This window comes from Selaginella moellendorffii, unplaced genomic scaffold (genome assembly GCF_000143415.4).
Source record: "Selaginella moellendorffii unplaced genomic scaffold, v1.0 SELMOscaffold_0, whole genome shotgun sequence".
In the NCBI taxonomy this organism is placed as follows: Eukaryota; Viridiplantae; Streptophyta; class Lycopodiopsida; order Selaginellales; family Selaginellaceae; genus Selaginella; species Selaginella moellendorffii.
In genome coordinates, this window is record NW_003314261.1 from 6,707,371 (window position 1) to 6,726,081 (window position 18,711).

Here is an 18,711-nt window from a genome sequence, read left to right on the forward strand (position 1 = left end):
AGGGAGATTATTCTTTCTCCCCACTAGACTAGGAGCTCAAGAGGTATGTTCGACAATTTGTCTTAGTCCCATCATGCCACAAACCCTAGCACTTTGCTACACTGTGACGAGCCTCAAGCTCCCACCTACTTGCCAGACAAGAAGAAAGCTGCTTATGGCTCATTGTCCTCTTGCTTCTTGAGCTTGTGGTGGAGGCTGTGGCAGCTCATCGATTGTAACCCATCAAAACTTTAAGTTTTTTTGCAAGTCCGATGTGTTAGCTCCATTTTCACGGTGGAATCCACAGAAGATGGAGCCGTCAATTGTGATCGAGACCCCTCATTTCACGATGGTTCAAAAGGCATACACCGTGTCTTTCATGATTAAACCAACTCAATGGTCTTGTGCATTTTGTTGTGGGAAATAAACGTCATGTTTCACCATGGATTAGTTACTAAGAAGGCTTTTTAGGATGTAAACTGGGTACTTTAGAAGCTTTCTACACCGAATTTTTCTTTGTAACTTATATCAAAACGTCGTGGGATTATAGAAATCCATCTATAATGTCATTCATATGTACATGTTGAAATCAGACGGCTCTTGCCATACGTTTTTTATACCATATGGGCATCTGGAGAATATTCTAGAAGGCATCTCTCTCAAGCAGTGTCAAGGCACTAAACAATCATTCAATAGCTTTTGCGTTTAAGCCCTGGTGGTGAATTGGAGGAGCTGCAGGTGATCATAGGGACGGCTGCGAATGTAAGCTGCTAACTGTGCTACCAAGATTTGCGCTACCAAATAAAGATATATAACCCCCTTCTTCTTTATCTCGTTTTTATCTCCTCCTTTCCTTAGTTCTGCTGGTCAATGTCCAATTCCTAGTAGTTCTTGTATGGAAGAACGCCTCCTTATAACTAATATGCTCGCTCCTCTTTGCCACGGGAACTAACAAAATTTGTACAGTGGTGCAAGAAAAGAATGAGAATATATTTTATCAATAGTGATGGATGATCTTAGAAGCTCGCCATGAATCATGAAAGAAGAAACTTCTTTGTATACATGATCGTCCGAGATCTCTGCGTTCACTAGTAGCTACAAAAAAATTTTAAAAAATACAAGGAATAAAAGGAAAGCGATTGGATTTGAAACGGAATGGTTCTATTCTAGAGAGCAAGAACCAATCCAGCTATGGTGAGGCCCCAGCCGATGGAAACCAGCTGCGCGGAGCTCGAGGGCGGAGAGGCCGGAGGAAGCGCATTGGTTGGAATACTAGCCGGTGGAAGAAGATCAGAGCTTGGTGGCGATGGTGGAAGATCTGGAGCTGGGATCACGGTCGTCGATGGCGCTGGAGACGATGATGCTGACGGTGACGGTGAGGGCGATGATGCCAACGAGCTCCGTGGTGACGGTGACGGTGAAGGTGCGAGTGAGCTGCTTGGCGATGGAGATGACGGTGACGGTGAAGCCGGGAGCGAGCTCGTTGGCGATGGAGAGGGTGATGTCGCGAGCGAGCTCCTTGGAGAGAGAGCCCTGCCGCCAGATCGCGCGGATGGCGATGGAGCTGGAGCAGTAGCAGTGAAAGTAGCAGTGGCAACATTGATTGGAACTCTCATCCCTGCTGCGCAGTGGCCGGGAATTCCACACAGGAACCAGTGAGCTCCTGGCCTCGAGAGCGTGACGCGAATGGGACTGGCGGTGGCATAAGTAGTGACGGCGTTGGATCCATCGCAGCTATCGTAGTCGGCTTGACTCACTTCGCGAACGTCGTGGATTGATGTGTAAGGAAACACTGCAAGGACACGGTCGATAGAATTTTAGCTCGAGAACTAGAAAACGAGGACTATCACTTACCGAGAATGTCTCCTACTCGAAAAGTTTGCGACGAAGCCCATTGTGTGTAGTTAACTTGGAAAGTCCATCCGTTGCTATCGCCGACTGTGAACTCCACCGCAGAGGAAAAATGTAGGAGCGATAGCAATGCCAGTGCTGCGAGAAGACTCTTTGAAGCCATCTTTGATCTTCCTGCTGCTAAGTTCGCAGAGAAGAAACAAACCGAAACGTTTTCGGACTATGAGCGATGTTAGAATCAGGAGGAAACGAGGGAGCCTATATAGATGCTTAGAAGGACGCGGGGAGATGGAAAACTCAACAACAATAAGGTGTGAAAATCTTGACCTTTCTTAGAACCGGCCCGTGTTGCCGCGTGACGAGCGCGGTCACGCCACTACCACCACCACCACCGCCCACCATCGCGGTCAGACAATCCTATCTTTTTTCGCAATTCCCCTGTAGAAATATGTCTCAGTGAAAGTTCCCGGAACTGATCAAACATTCTTCTATAGTTTGTGACAACACGACTGACCTGCCGAAACTTGTTTTACCGTGTTGTGGACTGTGATCCACCAAGTCAAACGTCTAGAAGACCTCGATTCTGATTCAGCGTGTCAAGTCAAACCACTGTTTAAGTTCCCCAGCAAAACAAAAGTAAACTTTTTTTCTTGCGATCCACTGTTCGAGATATCAAAGACTTGTCTCACCTTGGATCCTTAGGAGCAATGTTCCTCACCGGCATCGATTCGACAATCGCTTGCGATTTCGAGCTTGGTATTTGCTGCAAGGAGAGCATTCCACGAGACGAATCCTTGCTGTGGCATTCTCGCAAACATTATTTTCGCTTCGCGAGTAAATCCTTTTTCTGCGTATGCAGTGCTGGGTGCATTGTGCTGCCAGACGGGCATCTTGTCAAAAGCAATCATTTCTTTCTCAAAATGCCCACATCGGCAAAGTGCTGCGATTATCGCATTCCATGCGACTATGTTTTGCTGGGGCATCTCTTCAAAAACGTCTTAGCACTGTTGAAATCTTTGCTTTGTGAGAACACTGAAGCATTGTGGGCACTTCGGCATATGTCGTGGAAGATATCTTTGGATCAGGCTGGTGTCTCTCTCTGGCATCGCCGTGATCACGGCGTTGCATTTGATCGAACGCGGTCCTGCTTCTTCTAGATGCCCGCTGCGCAAGAGCTCGTGATGTCCAGGAGAAGAGATTGGTACTTTTCATGCCGACGCATCCTCTCACGGCCGGTGGAAATTTATCAACACCATTGTCTTGCAGAGGTAGGGAAGAAGAATCCGGATTTCAAGCGCCGGGATCCGGAATTCCCAGGAATGTAACGCCGTACCGTTGCAGTTCATGGCCTTGAAGATCTACCATGCCACAGCGGCGACAAAATTTGCCTTAGATTCCAAATTTCTTTTAGGGCTCTAGAGATGTCGAATGACGATGGTAAGCGCTTAACAGTTTTCTCGAACTGCGTCCTGATTGCTATGTGTTCCAGCTCTGGTTAGGCTGTTTGCGAACTTTCACAAGTCGGAGTTTGTGGAGCACACCCCAGGCGGGATGAAACGTATTGGAGACGAGCCCGTAGCAGGCTGTTTCTTCGTACCGACCTTGGGGGACACGACTTACTGGGATGTCCCAAGGAGCAAGCTTCTGTATGTTCGGCAGGACTGTGTGGAGCTTTTTCACGAATTAGAGGATGAGCTTCGTGAGCTTCATGAGCGTCGTGAGCTGCAAGCGGAAGGCCGACGTGGACTTGGGGCACCTGTCCCGTTTTGGACGCTCTTCATAGGACAGCCAGGAACAGGAAAGACGGTTATCGGCTTGCAGCTGCTGTTCACCTTCATGAAGAAGGGTTACACTGTTGTGTACCATGAAAAGAAAATGGGAACCGGCTATGCAGTCTTTAAAGAGAAAAAGTTTGATTCTGTGGGGGATAGAGCCGAGGTTGACAGGTACTTGATGGACCAACGGACGATCTTCATAAACGACAATGAGCCCATCACAACGTTTTTCTTAGATCCCAACACGCTGTTTATCACAAGCCCGGATAGAATTGTGTATAAAGAGTTTACTGAGACTACCAGCGGCTACAAACTTTTTTACGGACGTTTGTGGAGCAAAGAGGAACTTAAGCAGTGCCATGCACATGTGTTCCGGGATGAACTTACTTGGTCTGATGTTCGGCACCATGTTTATTATGTTGGCTACATTCCGAGGCTTGTATTTGTAAAACGATGGCAGTTTTCTTCTATTCTGCACAGCTTAAAGGATGAGATCTCTAGCCAGAAAAATCTACTTGACATGTTCACCCTAGTCGGACGGTGCACAGGCAAATCCCACAAGATCATCCACTTGGATAGGGGTGAAGAATCGATTAAAAACTGCATGGTGATTGGTTCGACCTTTATAAAGGAGCAGCTGCTTCTGAGACTTGACGTCCAGCACTGGCGCCGCGTGGTTATCTCCTATAGAGAGGTGGGACGAGTCAGGGGCTTTCGAGGAGAAATCATGGAACTGTTGATGCACCTCACGTTTCCGAAGTTCCTCACGGACTGTGAGCAGATTGTGCCTCGGACCCAGCGCGCTCGAGCTTCAAACACCGTCCAAAACCTGGTGGTCGATGAGGAGGAGGATCTTCACGTCTGTTTCTACTCGGATTTTACGGACCTGACAGCCAAGGTGGAGGAATATACCAGGGAACGAGCCAAGTCAGCTTATTTCTGGCCGAGGTTGCAAACGGAGGCGGCCATCCACAGTTTGTATATTGACTTCAAGCAGAAAGTTGCGTACCTCCTCCATTCAACTTTGGCAAAGAAGGACCTGGTCGTGTGGCACCCAGTTTATATGCTGGTAAGTTCCCTTCGCCGAAACCAGATACAGGTCGCAGGGTTGTATTTTGTCACATCAGAGGCCAACTATGCTCGCTTCGACTACCATACATGGAGGAAAGCGAATAAGACCACAGGGGAGCATGAAGATCTGTTGATACTGCCAGATCTTCCTCAGTACAAGGTGAAGTTTCAAATGCTCGAGAGTGACATGGAGGACCTGGACAAGCTGCGAGCATATGCAGCCAGCATAGATGAGAACATGAAACTGATGGCGGTAAACACTCCTGCATATCTTTTGCATATCAACTTCTAGACGTTTTGATTTTTGCAGAGGAATGGCAAAGATCTACCTGAGAGGAGGGTCTGCAAGCGAAAGCAGACGACTCAGACGGACGAGGAAACTCCACCTTTGTGGGTATGAGTTTTTGGTAATTGCCTGCGAATGTTAGTTGGCTTACCCGCTTTGAGCAGGACATATGTGAGGCATGATCGGGCTTGGAGGCAATGACAGTTTTGAGCCGTTTATGAAGTTCATGAGTTGTAATGTACTTTCTCCTACAGAAATGGAAGCTGTGGGGTCAAAGAGTATTGCCATGCGAAGACTGGAGGAATTGTTTTTTTGCAAGGTTTAAACTTCTGCATGCTAATTTATTTTCTCCTACAGTGTGGAGGGGAGCAACTCTAGAGTTGAGTTTTCCAGCTTAAATTTACTATAAATGAAGGTTTCTCCAGTGATTAACTCACGAGAAAAAGAATGCCAGCTTTGCCTTTAAAACTCTTTCTTTCCACGATTAAGGGTTTCTGTCACCATAGCGTAGAAAGCTGGTTCCTGCTCTTTGATTTCTTCAACGCTTGAAGCCTCATGTTTTTCGGCCTGAGGCAAGGACAAACATGAATAAAGAAAGAAAATCTCTCGAGTTTCGCCGTACCTCTTGAAATGTGAGCAGGATTAAGTTCGAAACACTGGGAGGCTGTTTGTGATCCCATCTGCACAAAGAGCTGAAGGAACTGTAAGACTGGAACGGAAATGCAAACCTCGTTAGTGTCAGTTTATTCACCGATCGCCACATCCCTCTGCCAACATCGTGAGAATCCTGGTTCCTTGCGCTTTTACCACGCCATAGCTCTCGGACAACATAGGCAACTTCCTCCTTGTCCACCTTCAAATGCAAGCTTTGGAGGAAACAGCGCCAAGAAGCCATGAAACTGCTCACCTCAACAGCGTCGGCTGTTCCATAAAGCAGCTCTTCCCGTTCAATCAGACGTCGATGAAGAACAGCATAGTGCTCCACGTCTAGATTAACCACGGGCTCTGTTTCAACTTGAAGCCCTGCAAGCTTCGCAATTGTGTAAGAGGCCATGACTTGGCCAAAAATGGCTGGGATTGTTCCGAGCACGGGAATTATTCGAACTCGAAAACCTGGAACTATCTGCTCATTGTCAGCTCGATATTCACATAGCATACAAGCTACTTACCACTAACTACTTACTTGATAATCTGAAGGATTTCCTTCCTGTCCATCGACACCATTCACAGGTAGCAGCTTTGCTTTCGGCCTCTCCATGGAAAACACCACCGGAACTCCACTTTCTATGCCATGCAAGCGTCTTAACCGATGCCTCACCTAGTATTTATTCTAAGAGGAAGAAGAAGAAATTTAGACGAGCATACCGCGCGAGAAAGAGGATCGATCGATGATTCACAAACGTCCGCAATACGAACGCGAGTCGGGTCAGCTCTGGCCCCAGCACCCGTCGCGGACAAAACTCGAAGCGATTTTTTATTACACGTAGCGATCAAAAAAACCTGCGCCACGAACTCATGATATAAGTTGCAAAAAGTTAGAGTAGAAACATCTCACCTTAGTGTCGATGTTGTCAATGCAGTCTAAAACAAAATCTGGTGACCCCGAAAGTAAATCCTCCGCCGACGACTCGTCAAACAGCTCGCTGCAAGCCTCAATAACGCATTCAGGATAAATGCGAGAAAAATGTTCCTTTAGACAAACTGCTTTAGGAGTGCCAACATCGTCTCTCGTCGCCACAGCATGGCGATTAAGCGAAGACAAAGAGACCTGCGCGAGTAACAAAGCATTCTCACACTGAATGAAAGGAGGAAAAACCAAAAACAAAAACGATGGAAGGAAACCAACCTGATCAAAATCGATCAAGCGAAGTTTTCCAACTCCAGACCGGAGGAGCATCGCGGCGGCATGGCTGCCCACTCCTCCAAGTCCAACGACGATCACGAACGAAGCTTGGACTCTTTTCTGTCCTTCCAAGCCAAAAAATTGGACATTCCTGGACGAGAGAGAAGTTCCTTCCTCCCAAACAATGGAAAAAAAAAAAAAAAAGCAGCGTGGAACATACCGTGTAAATTGCTCGACTAGAATCTCATCACTTAAATCAGGAAGAATGGCTTCCTCATCGACTGCGCAATGAAAGGTCTTCTGTGAAGAGAAAAAAGAGCTAAAGAAGGACGAAATACCTTTGCTTGTGTCCAATGCTACTGTAACCTTCGTCTCTCGCCGAAAGAAAATCCATTCTCTGCCAAAATCATCCGAACAGTCCAGAAAAACCGCGTACACACCTTGATTTCGGATCGGAGAAGGAATCCCAGTAGCGATTCACAGCTATGCACGCGACGGATCCAAACACCGCTCCCGCGCACAGCCATAGCGCCTTGTCCATGTTTTGATAAACCCTAAATATTTTGCTAGGGTTCTTGAGGGGGGGAGAAGATGCTGCGCGTTGTGAAGCCCAAGACGAAGCAAGCGAGGCGGGCGCTGGAGAAGCGCGCTCCAAAGATTGTAAGTTCTGATTCTTCATCGCCGATCCATAGGTCTGATTCCGTCGCCGCAGAAGGAGAATGTGAAGAAGGCGCTCTTGCTCCACGGCACCTCGACCTCAGCGGTTGTGAAGGGAGTTCTTAGCGATCTACACCACATCAAGAAGGACGGCGGCAATGCCGTGCATTGGACCCGGAAAAACGAGAACATCCGGCCTTTCGAGCCAGCCGGCGCTGCTCCTCTGGAATTCTTCTCCAAGAAAACAGACTGCAGCTTGGTAGTGGTGAGCATTCCTTTCTTTCTTTTTCTTTTCCTTCTCGATCGAGCTCTCCTGACGTGAAGTTTTGCTGCAGTTTGGATCTCACTCGAAGAAACGGCCAAACAACATCGTGTTTGGGAGGTTCTATGACAACCATGTTTATGATTTCATGGAGCTTGGAGTTGAGCGGTATAAATCGGTCAAAGATCATGGAGGTGCTCGAAAGTTCTCTCCACAAGTTGGATCTAAACCGTGCTTTGCCTTCATCGGTGAAGCATTTGAGTCGGATGAGAAATGCCGGCAGTTCAAGGAGATGATGCTAGATTTCTTTAGGGGAGAGGTATGATCTTTCCAAGTCACTCCCTTGCTAACTTGGCTTTTTTGTCTTTTGTTTTTGCAGGAGGTGGACAGGATCAATCTTGCTGGTCTGGATCGTGTGTTTGTTTGTGTTGCTACAGCAACTAAGGTGATTTCTATCTATTTTTCTCTTTCATTATATACATGGTACTCACGATAGGAATCAAACAGGTGTTGTTTAGACACTGCGCCATACGTTTGATGAAATCGGGTACCAAGGTTCCACAGATTGTGCTCGTAGATGTCGGTCCATCGTTAGACATGGTGTTTCGACGAAATCAAACTCCTGGCGAGGAGTTAAGAAAGGAGGCTATGAGAACCGTTTCAAAGGCGCCACAGAAGAAGGTACTGTCGCTTTATCACTTGTGGAAATAGTCGCGTCTGATCCCTTTACTGTGTGTATTGCTAGATTAAAAACGTAAGCTCCGACATGATGGACGGCAAAGTTGGAAGGATCTACATGCCTAAACAGGAGGTACGATGCCGTGCATCTCTTTGCCACACACGTGAAACGAGACTATTTACAGGTTGGAGAGATCGCGCTGAAGAAAATGAAGGGCTTAAAAAGAGAGCGTCGCGAAGCGGCTGCAGCTCTTCCAGACGGGGAAAGGAAAGACGAGGCCAGAAAGAAGCTCCGACAAAACGATGAACAGTAAGCACTTGTGCTTTCGGTCAATTTTGTGCTACGAGTGCAAGTAGCGCCACCTTTTTCTTTTTTATGCCAGCCACCGTTTTCATACTCGGTGCCAGCCCAGTTGACCGAATTCGTCATTTTTCGCTACTTAATAGTACGATCTCATTCCACTGTTGATCAAAATGTGTTTCTTCTATCTCTTCTAGCTATATGGGGGTTTCTCTTGGCGCAGCAGCGCTTTGGGTGCTACTTTTCTTCATTGCCTTCCATGATCGAGCAGCAGCACAAGCAACAACAACAACAGATCCTGACGAGTGTAAGATTCATTTCGAGTCTTAGTGTAGAACCGATATCTCACTCTCTATGTCGTGCTTGTCTACAGTGGCGGCTCTGAGAATCCTCGCAGATAGTTTGCGCATTTCAAGGTTCTGGAACTTTAGCGTGGACCCTTGCAGCGGCTTGAACGGATGGAACAACACAGCCAGCGCAAATTCTTTCAACAACCCGATCACTGGAATCGAGTGCAACTGCGGCAGGGGAAACTCCTCGCTCTGTCATGTCACCAGGATGTAAGAGAGCTTTCGGCTTTCTTCTTAACTCGTTTTGCTCTTTGTTTTCTCGTTTTCAGAGTGGTGGTGAGCATGAACGCAGCTGGACAGATCCCTCCTGAGATTGGGAATTTCCCCCAACTGAACGACTTGTAAGTTTGGCTCCGGTAATCGTTCAATGCATCATTCTTTGGGGCTTTCAGGAACTTGGCACAAAACGTGCTCACGGGGCGGCTTCCGGACGAAATTGGCTCGCTATCCAACTTGCAGTATCTGTAGGTGAATTCTGTCTCAGCTCTAAGGCGGTTCTGTTGATCCTGCTTACTTTTTTGCTCGTATAGGACGGTGGGAATTAACAAGTTGAGCGGACCATTGCCATCTAGCTTGGGGCGGCTTACAAATCTGGTCAGCATGTAAGAAATTGAGTCGGTACGTGGGCCTAGTCTCTTCTCACTTATTCCTCTGCTTCTCAGAGGTTTTGGATCGAATGATTTCTCTGGAACACTACCAAGGGAGATTGGAAACTTACAGTCTTTGCGCAAAATGTAAGCTTTTAAAGCGTTGTTTTTTTTCGTCTTCTTCTTTCCTCGGAAAAAATGAATCGTGGGGCTGTTTCAGATACATGGATGCGTGCAACCTAGGCGGGGAGCTACCCGAAGAATTTGGAAATCTGACAAGCCTTGAAACTCTGTAATACTGTAAGCTTTCCACGTTTTTCCTTCTCTTACAGTTGGCTGGAAGCCAGGTGGATGGCTGGAAACAATTTCAATGGGACATTTCCGGAGTTCATTGGAAGACTGGTCGCTCTTCAAGATTTGTAAGCTGAGCCGTGATCCGTGAGATGTAAATGTTAAGAAACGTGTTGCAGGAAAATGCATGGGAATAATTTCCAGGGACCGATTCCCTCCAGTTTAGGAAACCTTCGCAACATAAAGACATTGTGAGTGAAGTATTGTTCTTGCGTTATGACTGACAGTTATGTTCTTGTGTTCAATCTTTAGAGACCTGGGAGACATAACATCAGGAGGTGCAATTCCATCGAGTCTCAACATGTTGAGGGAGATAAACAAGCTGTGAGTTTTCCCTGATTTTGTTCGTTTTAAACTTTCTGTTTAATCTTCAGGATGTTGCGAAACTGCGAGTTGTCTGGTTCCATTCCTGATCTTGGAAATCTAAGTACATTGACACACCTGTAAGAACTACGTTCTAGTTTCAGAAACTAGCTTACACGTTTAATATTTCCCAGAGACCTGAGCTTCAATAATTTGACCGGCGTAATCCCGTCATCCTTGTGGGCGTTTCCTTCTCTACAAAATCTGTACGATTTTGGTTTTTTTTTCTTTTGACTTGTATGTCGGCTGAATTTGTCATTTTGTTGTAAAGTCTCCTTGGAAGCAACCGCCTCACTGGACCGCTCCCTTCTCAACTGGCATCAACAAGTCTCCAGCGCCTGTACTGCGTTTGTTTTCAGCTTATTTATTCTAGTTGGTTGACATTTTATTGCAGGGATGTCTCGTTTAACGAACTGTCTGGACCCATGCCAAGCTGGATAAGTAGAATCGCTCAAGCGTACGTCACTAACATTTTCACATTCATTTTTCTGATTCGCATTTTTTGTTGATTTTAGGAACACCATATGGAACCAATTTAATCTTAATCCAGAGTATGTTTTGAAGTATTCTATTTTCCTGAGAACATCATGTGATTTTCACATTTGCGTGCAGCATTAGAGCAGCAGCTTCAAATTGTCTGCAGTCGAGAGCAAACTGCAGCAGAGTGAGAGATGGACGAAGTAAGCTAGAAAGCTTTTCGCTTTTCGTTCTCTGATTAAAATGGGTATAGGTTATCAATTTGCTATCAATTGTGGAGGTCCACAAATAACATCGTCTTCAGGGACGATGTTTAGCGAGGATACAGCAATGTTTACTATGGGAACGTTTACTTCAAACGATCAAGCATGGGTAGTAGGCAGTACAGGCTATTCGGATGGCTTTGTGAGGGCTTTTGAGAACACCACTGTGCCGGTGCTGGGGACAGTTGATCGGGGGCTCTACCAAACTTCAAGAAGTGCTCCGAGCTCGCTAAGATACATAGGCCTTGGGATGGTAAATGGTGCATACACTCTGGAGTTCCATTTTGCGGAGATTCAGCTGGACAACAGCACCACTTGGCTCGGTATAACTAGGAGATTGTTTGATATTTATCTTCAGGTAATTCTGTTATCTCTTATTGTAGGCGTTTTTCTTATTCACACACACTCTTGCAGGGAACGCAAAGGGTGAAGGACTTTAACATACAAAATGAAGCTGGTGGTTCCTCCAGAGCTCTAGTGAGAACCTTCAGAAATGTCCAGGTGACGAATAATGTTCTCGATATGCACTTTGTATGGAGGGGTAAAGGTACTTGTTGCTATGGTCCTCTGGTGGCTGCAATTCGGGTGACACCAGGTACGCACTTAATTCTTTTTGTCAACTTTCCAGGCTCGAATAAGTTGGAATGTTTATGTTCCAGTCTTTAGCACTGCTGGTCTGGAAGCACCAGGATCCAAATCAAAGAGCTCAAAAGCTGTCGCTATAGGCGTAGGAATAGGCGCGGCCATTCTTTTCGTTATTCTCTTTGCTGTGTTTCTGATAGTGAAGAGACAGCAGAGACGGCTTAAAGCTTTATTGGAAGACGAGGGTACGTACATTTTGAAACGTTTTGTGGCAAAATACTCAAGCTTTTGTTGCAGATTTGAAGCATCTCGAAGGCAAGCCGGACCTTTTCACATACAATGAGTTAAAGAACGCAACACGGAATTTCTCCTCGGAAAACAAGCTGGGACAGGGAGGTTTTGGCGCAGTCTACAAGGGTGTATTGCCTAGTGGCACAGTGGTTGCAATCAAGGAGCTTTCGTCCAAATCTCAGCAAGGCTCTCGCGAGTTCCTGAACGAGGTGACACTTATCTCGTCTGTGCAACATAGAAACCTGGTGAAGTTGCACGGGTGCTGCATTGATGGCGATCACAGGCTCTTGGTCTATGAGTTTTTGGAGAACAACAGCCTTCACCACGTCTTGCTGTGTAAGCTGTTTCAAAATGCTTATCGAGTTTGATGAACTGATTCTCTTGATCCAGCTTCAAGGCGCACAAAGCCCGATCTTCTTAACTGGCCAACACGGTTCAGCATTTGTCTGGGGATTGCTCGAGGACTCTCATACTTGCACGAGGATTCAAAGCCCAAGATCGTACACCGGGACATCAAAGCCCACAATGTTCTCCTGGACAGAAACATGACTCCAAAGATTGCAGACTTTGGCTTGGCAAAGCTGTTCCAAGATCACGAAACTCACGTTAGCACTCGAGTTGCCGGCACAATGTGCGTAAGAGGATGCAAGTTCCATCGAGTCTGCTAACTCTTGTTTTTGTTTTCCAGAGGCTACCTTTCTCCTGAATACGCAATGAGGGGCCAACTTACAGAGAAAGCAGATGTCTACAGCTTCGGAGTCCTGGCTCTGGAAATCGTGAGCGGGAGGAGCAACTTGGACACAAGCGTGCCAGCAGACATGGTCTACTTGCTTGAATGGGTAAGCCAAAACGAGGAAAACATCGGTTCGATCTTTTAAGTTGTTTCCAAACAGGCATGGAACTTGTACGAGAGGAAGCAGGAAATGGACATGGTAGACAAAGAGCTCACAGACGTTTCTCAAGAGGAAGCGGCGAGAGTGATCAAGGTGGCCCTCTTGTGCAGCCAGGCCGTGGCTTCCTCGCGTCCGGCGATGTCTCACGTCGTAGCGATGCTCGTCGGGACGTCCCCGGTGGACGTGAGCTCCCTCCGCCCAGGCTACTTCTCCGCTCTCAAGGACGCGGCCCCGGGATTCTTCTCGGACTCCGGTGGAAAGGATCGAAGCCGCAGCGTCGATAGCGTCGATCAGCCCAGCAGCAGCAGCGCCAACACCTCATACGTTTTTAGCTCGCAAGCCTCGCAAGCGCCTTTGAGCTACCAGGAAGAGAACTCCATCGTGGAAGCAAGGTGAAAATGTTTCCCACTTAACTTTTTGTTTAGTTTAGCTCGCTAAGCGAAGAAAAGCATATTCTGTAAATATGCGGATTTTTGGTATATGCTTCGCATTCAAACCTTGGCATTCCGGTCAAAGCGTTCTGGAAGGCAATTTTGTCGTCGGTGGGAACTCGGAACCTCCTACCTAAAGGAAAGAAAAAAAAATTGTCACTTCATTCCAAAGCCTGGCCTTTTGACGATTTATTCGAAGTTTTTTCTCTTTTCGCAACACGCAGGGGAACGAATCTGACACGAATTTGGTGCGAGAAAAAGATGGTTTTCATGGGCCCTGTACATAACCATGAAGAACTGAACTCCTCCAAGCTGTCCGAGTGTAGACTCATTCTCGCTTGCAAGTGGTTTTGTTCTATCATTTCTTTTCTTCTTCCTTTTTTTGATTTTTTTTTTTTTTTTGTTTGATTTTTCTCGAGTCAGACTTCACTGGCCAGCAGGAACGACTTTGAAGATTTCGTCTTGTTTCGCGCAATTTTCCTCTCGTAGCAGCAAAAGGAGTTTGCTTTGCTTTTCTCGCGACTTAATTCTTCGAAAAGAGAAAGCGCGACTTTGGCAAGAAAGGAAAAGATCTCCTCCTCTTTTCTCGAATTCTTCCACTAGATCTGTAGAGGCGAACAGTATAGAAATGGAGAGCTATACTGGACTTCTCCCTGTTGCTTACAGGAGCTTGAAGATGAGGCAATCGGCGAGGAGCTACAGCAGAATCGATGGCACTGACAAGTGTTCTGGAAAGCAGCAACAGCAGCAGCAAGCAGCAAAGGGAGGATCCAGGATGAAGAGCAGGCCTCACCGGAGGAAAATGAGAGCGTGGAGGATCAAGCGTCCAGGCGTAAGGATTGGATTTCTCTCGGCCTGGAAGAAGATGAGGGACGTTTGTGCCAAGGCGCTGTTCTCGCTGTCTCTAGGTAACCAGAAAGTGGTGATGATCCGAATGCGCGATGAGGGGCTCAATGGTCTCAAGCACTGAGTCGAAGGAAGCTACTGTTCTTACTGTAAAAAAATAAACTTGTGATCTCTAAAGATGGGACTTCATCAACTCTTACCTCGCTTCTCTATAGCTAGCTGATGTAAGGTCTCTTAGCTAGCGTATTCCTTACGTATTAGGCTCTATCTTTGGCTTTCCTCACGGCTGCGAAGACATCGCTATCACTAGCATCATCGGAGAGGTTCAAGCTCCTCCGGATCTCCCGACTAGCTGGCCTCAGAAATGGATTAAACTTCTTTTCTTCTCCCACTGAGGACGGTATCTACACATACAAACCAAGCAGTCGTCACTGAAAGTACTTGTTTTTCTAAGCAGTACCGTGGCAAGGCCGCTGTCTCGGAGCTGCTTGACTTTCTCAAAATGCGAATTTAAGGCCGGGTTGTTCGGTTCAATCGTCATTGCGAACTTCGCGTTCGACTGTAAGAAGCAACCGTGAAGAGAAATGAACAACCTTAACAGAGAAAAAACGATTTGTCCATACCAAGGTATATTCATGACCGCAAAAGACCCGAGTTTCATCCGGTAAAGCCGCGAGCTTTGAAAGAGAGGACCACATCTAGGAAGAAGAAGAAAAACTTGTAAAAAAATACGTGTCAATAAGCTAAATTCAAAGCTCCACCTGTTGGGCAGAACCTTCAAATAGTCTTCCACAGCCGATTGAAAAGAGCGTGTCACCAGTAAACACAGCTCTCGAATCCGCGAAATAGTAACTGACATGACCTGAAACGCAATCTCCAGATATAAGAATCATGAAACAAAACTTGAGAAACTAAGCAGAGAAAGAGCTACCCCGTGTGTGACCAGGAGTTCCAATAACTTTCATGGCATGCTCTCCAAGCATCCACGTATCTCCATCTTTTAATGGAACGTCAATGCCGGGGATTCCATCGCCAGGAGGAGCAACAATCTACACGACCAACCAAGTATAGTTTAGTTCTTCGCAAAAGAAAAGAGGACAAGAGAAAGAAAAAGAAAAATTCTCGTGCCTGTGCACCATAGCGTTTCTTAAGATCGGCATTACCACCTGTGTGATCCCAGTGATGGTGCGTGTTTATAATGTGCGTGAGCTTGAGGCCCCGCCGCTCGAGAGCTTCAATCACAGGCTGGGCCGTCGATGGATCCACCACTCCAATCGCGCCGGAGCTCGCATCACGCAGCAAATACGCGTAATTGTCCTTCAAGCAAGGAATCTGGAAAGAAATTTCTATAGCTCGTCTACGATTTTCGTTTTGCTTACCAGCTCAATCTCCAGCGCGGCGCTAGCCATAGCCGATTGCGAGGAGAAGCAGCAGCGTGACAATCGATAGCGCGCCCCTGAAATCCTCGCGCCATGCCTCGATGATCGACCGACGAGAGGCGGCGCCAGCGCCACGCGAAATGCCAAACTCCCCATTTCCACTTTAGGGCAAATAAAGGTTAAAGAACAATGACGAAATGTTTGACATTAACATAATCTTTTTACTTTGCGGTTAAACAAAACTCGTTCGAATCAAAAATCGAATATACCGAATCATCATAGACGTTCCAATGGAGTGATCCCGAGGAGCTTGAAGCACTGCTTCATGACAATGGCAGTCGCTTCACACAGCAGCAATCTACTCGTCTCTTCGGGGCTTCCATTCACCTACACGAAACACAACCATGAGCTTCGATGATCAAACCATTGATTTCTTCCCACCTTGCAGCTCGTGTAAAACCTCGTGAAGTTCTCCGAGAGGTTGTACAGGTACTCGCACAGCGTGTTTGGAAGGAGCCGTGTGACAGCGTCCTCGACGACTTCGGAGAATTGGATGAGGAAGAGACCGAGAGCTCTCTCGTCTGGATGAGTCAGTACAATCGCACCATTCTGGAAAAAAAAAAAAAAAAAAACACATACAGATTAGAAAGATTGAGACACTCGCAAACCTCTTTGAGCTCATCGATGCTTTTCCCCGACTTTCTGATAATGGAGCGAATTCGGGCGTACGCGTACAGAAGGTACACCGCGGTGTTACCCTGTTAAAAGGATTACAGAAGATAAATAATGGAGACAAACATGCAACTTACTCTAACATCCAGCATCTGCTCAAAGCTAAACGTATAGTTGGTTTCCCGATTGTTTTTCAAGTCGGCATATCTGTGCAACCCACGGTGACGTTCTGAAAGGACAAAAAGACAGCACAAATTTTTACTTGACTGCTCCGTAGCCCACTGATTCCGCAGCAGCATCCAGGTCCTCTGGACTCCATTCGTCGTCTCTTCCTGTAAAAACAAGGAGATTAAAAAGTTAAGGAAAGAAAGAAAGACAAGAGAGGAAGAGTTAGCTTTACCGCGCTCAATCAGAGCAGTTTTGCTTCGAGACTTGGCTTCATCCAACAAGTCCACAAGCCGCACAAGACCGGTACCTTGTCTGGTTCGAAATCGCTTTCCATCTGCGCCTAAGACCAAACCAAAACCAACATGTTGAGTTCGAGGATAGCCCTCTTTGGGAAGCCACTCTGCTCGCTTGGCAGCCTAATTTGAAATTGTTCAGCCTTGATAACAAAATAAGAAGCACATCAAACCTTAAACAACATGTCAAAATGTTGGTGTTGTCCAACGTCAGTAACATATATTATCCATTCCACCTTCTCTACGTTCAGCCGATACCTGAATTGAAAGAAAAAAAGAATGTGGGAAAACAACATGAAACCAATTATCTGGATGCACGTACCACAACGCTGCCAAATCTGTGCTGGCATAATTGAAGCCCCCATCCCGCTTGATTGCAATAAGCGGTATCTTGTGCCCATCAACGAAAATAACTGTTGCGCCATCGCTTTCTTCCAGAATTCCCTTGTCACGGAGAATTTGAATCGCATCGGGAATGTAAGGGTTGTAGAAACTCTCGCCCTGTGCCAAGAAGTTTAACGTTGCCGCACAAAACCCAAAAGGTTCAAACCTTTTCCTCCAGGGAAACTTTCAATCTGTCATAGACTTGCTGGAACTCGTTCCTGCTAATGTTGCAAAGTATCTTCCACGCAGCACGATACTTGGCATCACCACTCTGAAGACGTGGACAACGTCAAAAACAAGCAAATGAAGCGTGCATATTCTACCTGCAGCTTGACCACGGCTTGCTGTGCCTTCGCCTTAAACTCCTCGTCAGCGTCGAATCTCACTTTAGATTCCTTGTAGAACGCCTGCGAAGCACAGTATCAAACAATGTGCTGGTATAAACTAAGGAAAAAACCTGTAAATCTCCAATTGCTTGATCTCCAATGTCCTCCCAATTCGGAAACATTTCAAAGAGGTATTCGATCAGCATTCCAAACTACATACACAAAAACGTATAAATACTTTAGTCACAACAACAAATACCAGAACACAGTACCTGAGTTCCCCAGTCACCAACATGATTTCGCCGAAGAACCTCTACTTTGCAGTACTCGATCATGTTTGCAAGGCAATCTCCAATGATCGTCGAGCGCAGATGCCCAACATGCATCTCTTTTGCTATGTTCGGTGACGAGAAATCCACGATCGCTCTTTTCACAGGCAACACTGGTGCCCAAGTATCAATCCCATGAAGCAACAGCTCGTTCAATCTCTACAAAAGCACAGTTAACAAAAAAAGTAATGAACACTGTCTCACCTTCGCAATGTAGACAGATGAGAGTTTGACATTTATGAAACCAGGTCCAGCGACGCTAGTTGTCTCCACAAATCCAGTTTGAGGGAAGTTTCTCGTAATGCTCTGAAAAGATTAAACGCAAAGTATGACTGACAGCCGAAGGAACGCGTCACAAGATGGTCACCTGAGCAATCTCTCTTGGATTCCTAAACTCCGTTTCTTTGCCTTTGATGGTGGACCATATCCCCATTGCGTTGTTGCTGTAATGAAAGACACATTCTTTAGAAAGAGAAAGAAAAGAAAGCTCGATCATTACATCTGGTAGTCTCCAAAGTTTGGATTCGCACACGCGGCGACGGCAGGCTCCACGTTTCCCCATTCCCCAAGAGTAGTCTGAAAAGACTCCCTTGCTATCTTTGAGAGCTCCTGCCTGATAGTATCGAATCTAATCTCCTGTAAGAAAAAATTGATGGAGTGCACCGTAAGAAATCACAAGACGCAGCATAGCCAATTTACCAGCGCTGGAGCAGCCGCATTGTCCTGCATGGCGCCGAGGCAGCACCTAAATCTCCGCTGCAAGAGCACGACGCATTAGTCACGAAGAGCCCTAGAGCACAGCGACTAGAAAATCCACAGCGAAATCCTTCACTCACTGCAAATCCCTCACGATCGGGGCTTACATGCGACCTCGAATTTGCGAATCTTGGTGCCGCTGCCGCTCCCGCCCGCCAAGGCGCCAAGGAATGGCCGCTCCAACACGCAACAAGAAGGCCTCATCGCTTCCAGGGTTTAGGGCTCTTAAGTGGCGCTACCGTACACCGATGTTTTGGGCCAGGGTTT

At 46.6% G+C, this 18,711-nt stretch overlaps 6 protein-coding genes across 10 annotated transcripts; 2 read left to right on the forward strand and 4 right to left on the reverse strand.

Annotated features, from left to right (window-relative positions):
- Positions 1 to 948: 948 nt before the first annotated feature.
- LOC9633041 (blue copper protein) lies at positions 949 to 2,697 on the reverse strand. 2 transcript variants are annotated; one of them, XM_024673849.1, is made up of 4 exons: positions 2,520 to 2,697; positions 2,345 to 2,439; positions 1,834 to 2,268; positions 949 to 1,771 (listed from the first exon to the last, which is right to left on the reverse strand). In XM_024673849.1, exons 3-4 carry the CDS (start codon positions 1,991 to 1,993, stop codon positions 1,146 to 1,148), a joined length of 786 nt encoding a protein of 261 aa, XP_024529617.1. In that variant the 5' UTR covers positions 1,994 to 2,268; positions 2,345 to 2,439; positions 2,520 to 2,697; the 3' UTR covers positions 949 to 1,145. The 2 variants fall into 2 exon arrangements, with proteins under 2 accessions (XP_024529617.1, XP_002961322.2); XM_002961276.2 differs by having other exon boundaries at positions 2,345 to 2,697.
- Positions 2,698 to 5,337: 2,640 nt separating this feature from the next.
- LOC9633042 (tRNA threonylcarbamoyladenosine dehydratase) lies at positions 5,338 to 7,366 on the reverse strand. Of its 3 annotated transcripts, XM_024677900.1 has the most exons (11): positions 7,246 to 7,365; positions 7,144 to 7,202; positions 7,026 to 7,086; positions 6,809 to 6,956; positions 6,518 to 6,730; positions 6,328 to 6,462; positions 6,146 to 6,280; positions 5,870 to 6,085; positions 5,691 to 5,815; positions 5,585 to 5,642; positions 5,338 to 5,529 (listed from the first exon to the last, which is right to left on the reverse strand). In XM_024677900.1, the coding sequence occupies exons 1-11, from the start codon at positions 7,344 to 7,346 to the stop codon at positions 5,425 to 5,427; spliced, it is 1,356 nt and encodes a 451-aa protein (XP_024533668.1). In that variant the 5' UTR covers positions 7,347 to 7,365; the 3' UTR covers positions 5,338 to 5,424. The 3 variants fall into 3 exon arrangements, with proteins under 3 accessions (XP_024533668.1, XP_024533663.1, XP_024533674.1); XM_024677895.1 differs by having other exon boundaries at positions 5,691 to 6,085; positions 7,246 to 7,366; XM_024677906.1 differs by lacking the exon at positions 6,809 to 6,956 and having other exon boundaries at positions 5,691 to 6,085; positions 6,518 to 6,605; positions 7,246 to 7,366.
- LOC9643125 (ribosome production factor 2 homolog) lies at positions 7,360 to 8,869 on the forward strand. Its single transcript, XM_002960623.2, has 7 exons — positions 7,360 to 7,465; positions 7,518 to 7,727; positions 7,798 to 8,043; positions 8,104 to 8,169; positions 8,232 to 8,405; positions 8,470 to 8,535; positions 8,588 to 8,869. Exons 1-7 carry the CDS (start codon positions 7,397 to 7,399, stop codon positions 8,714 to 8,716), a joined length of 960 nt encoding a protein of 319 aa, XP_002960669.1. The 5' UTR covers positions 7,360 to 7,396; the 3' UTR covers positions 8,717 to 8,869.
- Positions 8,870 to 8,876: 7 nt separating this feature from the next.
- LOC9633043 (probable LRR receptor-like serine/threonine-protein kinase At1g56130) lies at positions 8,877 to 13,356 on the forward strand. Its single transcript, XM_002960624.2, has 23 exons — positions 8,877 to 9,010; positions 9,077 to 9,263; positions 9,323 to 9,394; positions 9,446 to 9,517; positions 9,584 to 9,655; positions 9,716 to 9,787; positions 9,861 to 9,932; positions 9,988 to 10,059; positions 10,111 to 10,182; positions 10,244 to 10,315; positions 10,366 to 10,434; positions 10,489 to 10,560; positions 10,626 to 10,694; positions 10,749 to 10,811; positions 10,870 to 10,905; positions 10,967 to 11,034; positions 11,085 to 11,452; positions 11,509 to 11,689; positions 11,754 to 11,921; positions 11,974 to 12,303; positions 12,358 to 12,598; positions 12,656 to 12,806; positions 12,861 to 13,356. Exons 1-23 carry the CDS (start codon positions 8,905 to 8,907, stop codon positions 13,254 to 13,256), a joined length of 3,081 nt encoding a protein of 1,026 aa, XP_002960670.2. The 5' UTR covers positions 8,877 to 8,904; the 3' UTR covers positions 13,257 to 13,356.
- Positions 13,357 to 13,777: 421 nt separating this feature from the next.
- LOC9643126 (hydroxyacylglutathione hydrolase) lies at positions 13,778 to 15,680 on the reverse strand. The gene is made up of 8 exons (XM_024677919.1): positions 15,517 to 15,680; positions 15,266 to 15,469; positions 15,069 to 15,186; positions 14,899 to 14,999; positions 14,761 to 14,835; positions 14,598 to 14,696; positions 14,338 to 14,541; positions 13,778 to 14,284 (listed from the first exon to the last, which is right to left on the reverse strand). Exons 1-7 carry the CDS (start codon positions 15,670 to 15,672, stop codon positions 14,395 to 14,397), a joined length of 900 nt encoding a protein of 299 aa, XP_024533687.1. The 5' UTR covers positions 15,673 to 15,680; the 3' UTR covers positions 13,778 to 14,284; positions 14,338 to 14,394.
- A 15-nt stretch (positions 15,681 to 15,695) lies between these two features.
- LOC9643127 (arginine--tRNA ligase, chloroplastic/mitochondrial) lies at positions 15,696 to 18,674 on the reverse strand. Of its 2 annotated transcripts, none has more exons than XM_024677880.1 (17): positions 18,559 to 18,674; positions 18,388 to 18,444; positions 18,188 to 18,324; positions 18,056 to 18,131; positions 17,893 to 17,994; positions 17,632 to 17,847; positions 17,491 to 17,571; positions 17,357 to 17,440; positions 17,200 to 17,304; positions 16,972 to 17,150; positions 16,823 to 16,907; positions 16,589 to 16,772; positions 16,451 to 16,520; positions 16,326 to 16,395; positions 16,185 to 16,274; positions 15,958 to 16,125; positions 15,696 to 15,903 (listed from the first exon to the last, which is right to left on the reverse strand). In XM_024677880.1, the coding sequence occupies exons 1-17, from the start codon at positions 18,646 to 18,648 to the stop codon at positions 15,793 to 15,795; spliced, it is 1,905 nt and encodes a 634-aa protein (XP_024533648.1). In that variant the 5' UTR covers positions 18,649 to 18,674; the 3' UTR covers positions 15,696 to 15,792. The 2 variants fall into 2 exon arrangements, with proteins under 2 accessions (XP_024533648.1, XP_002961325.1); XM_002961279.2 differs by having other exon boundaries at positions 18,552 to 18,665.
- Positions 18,675 to 18,711: the final 37 nt, after the last annotated feature.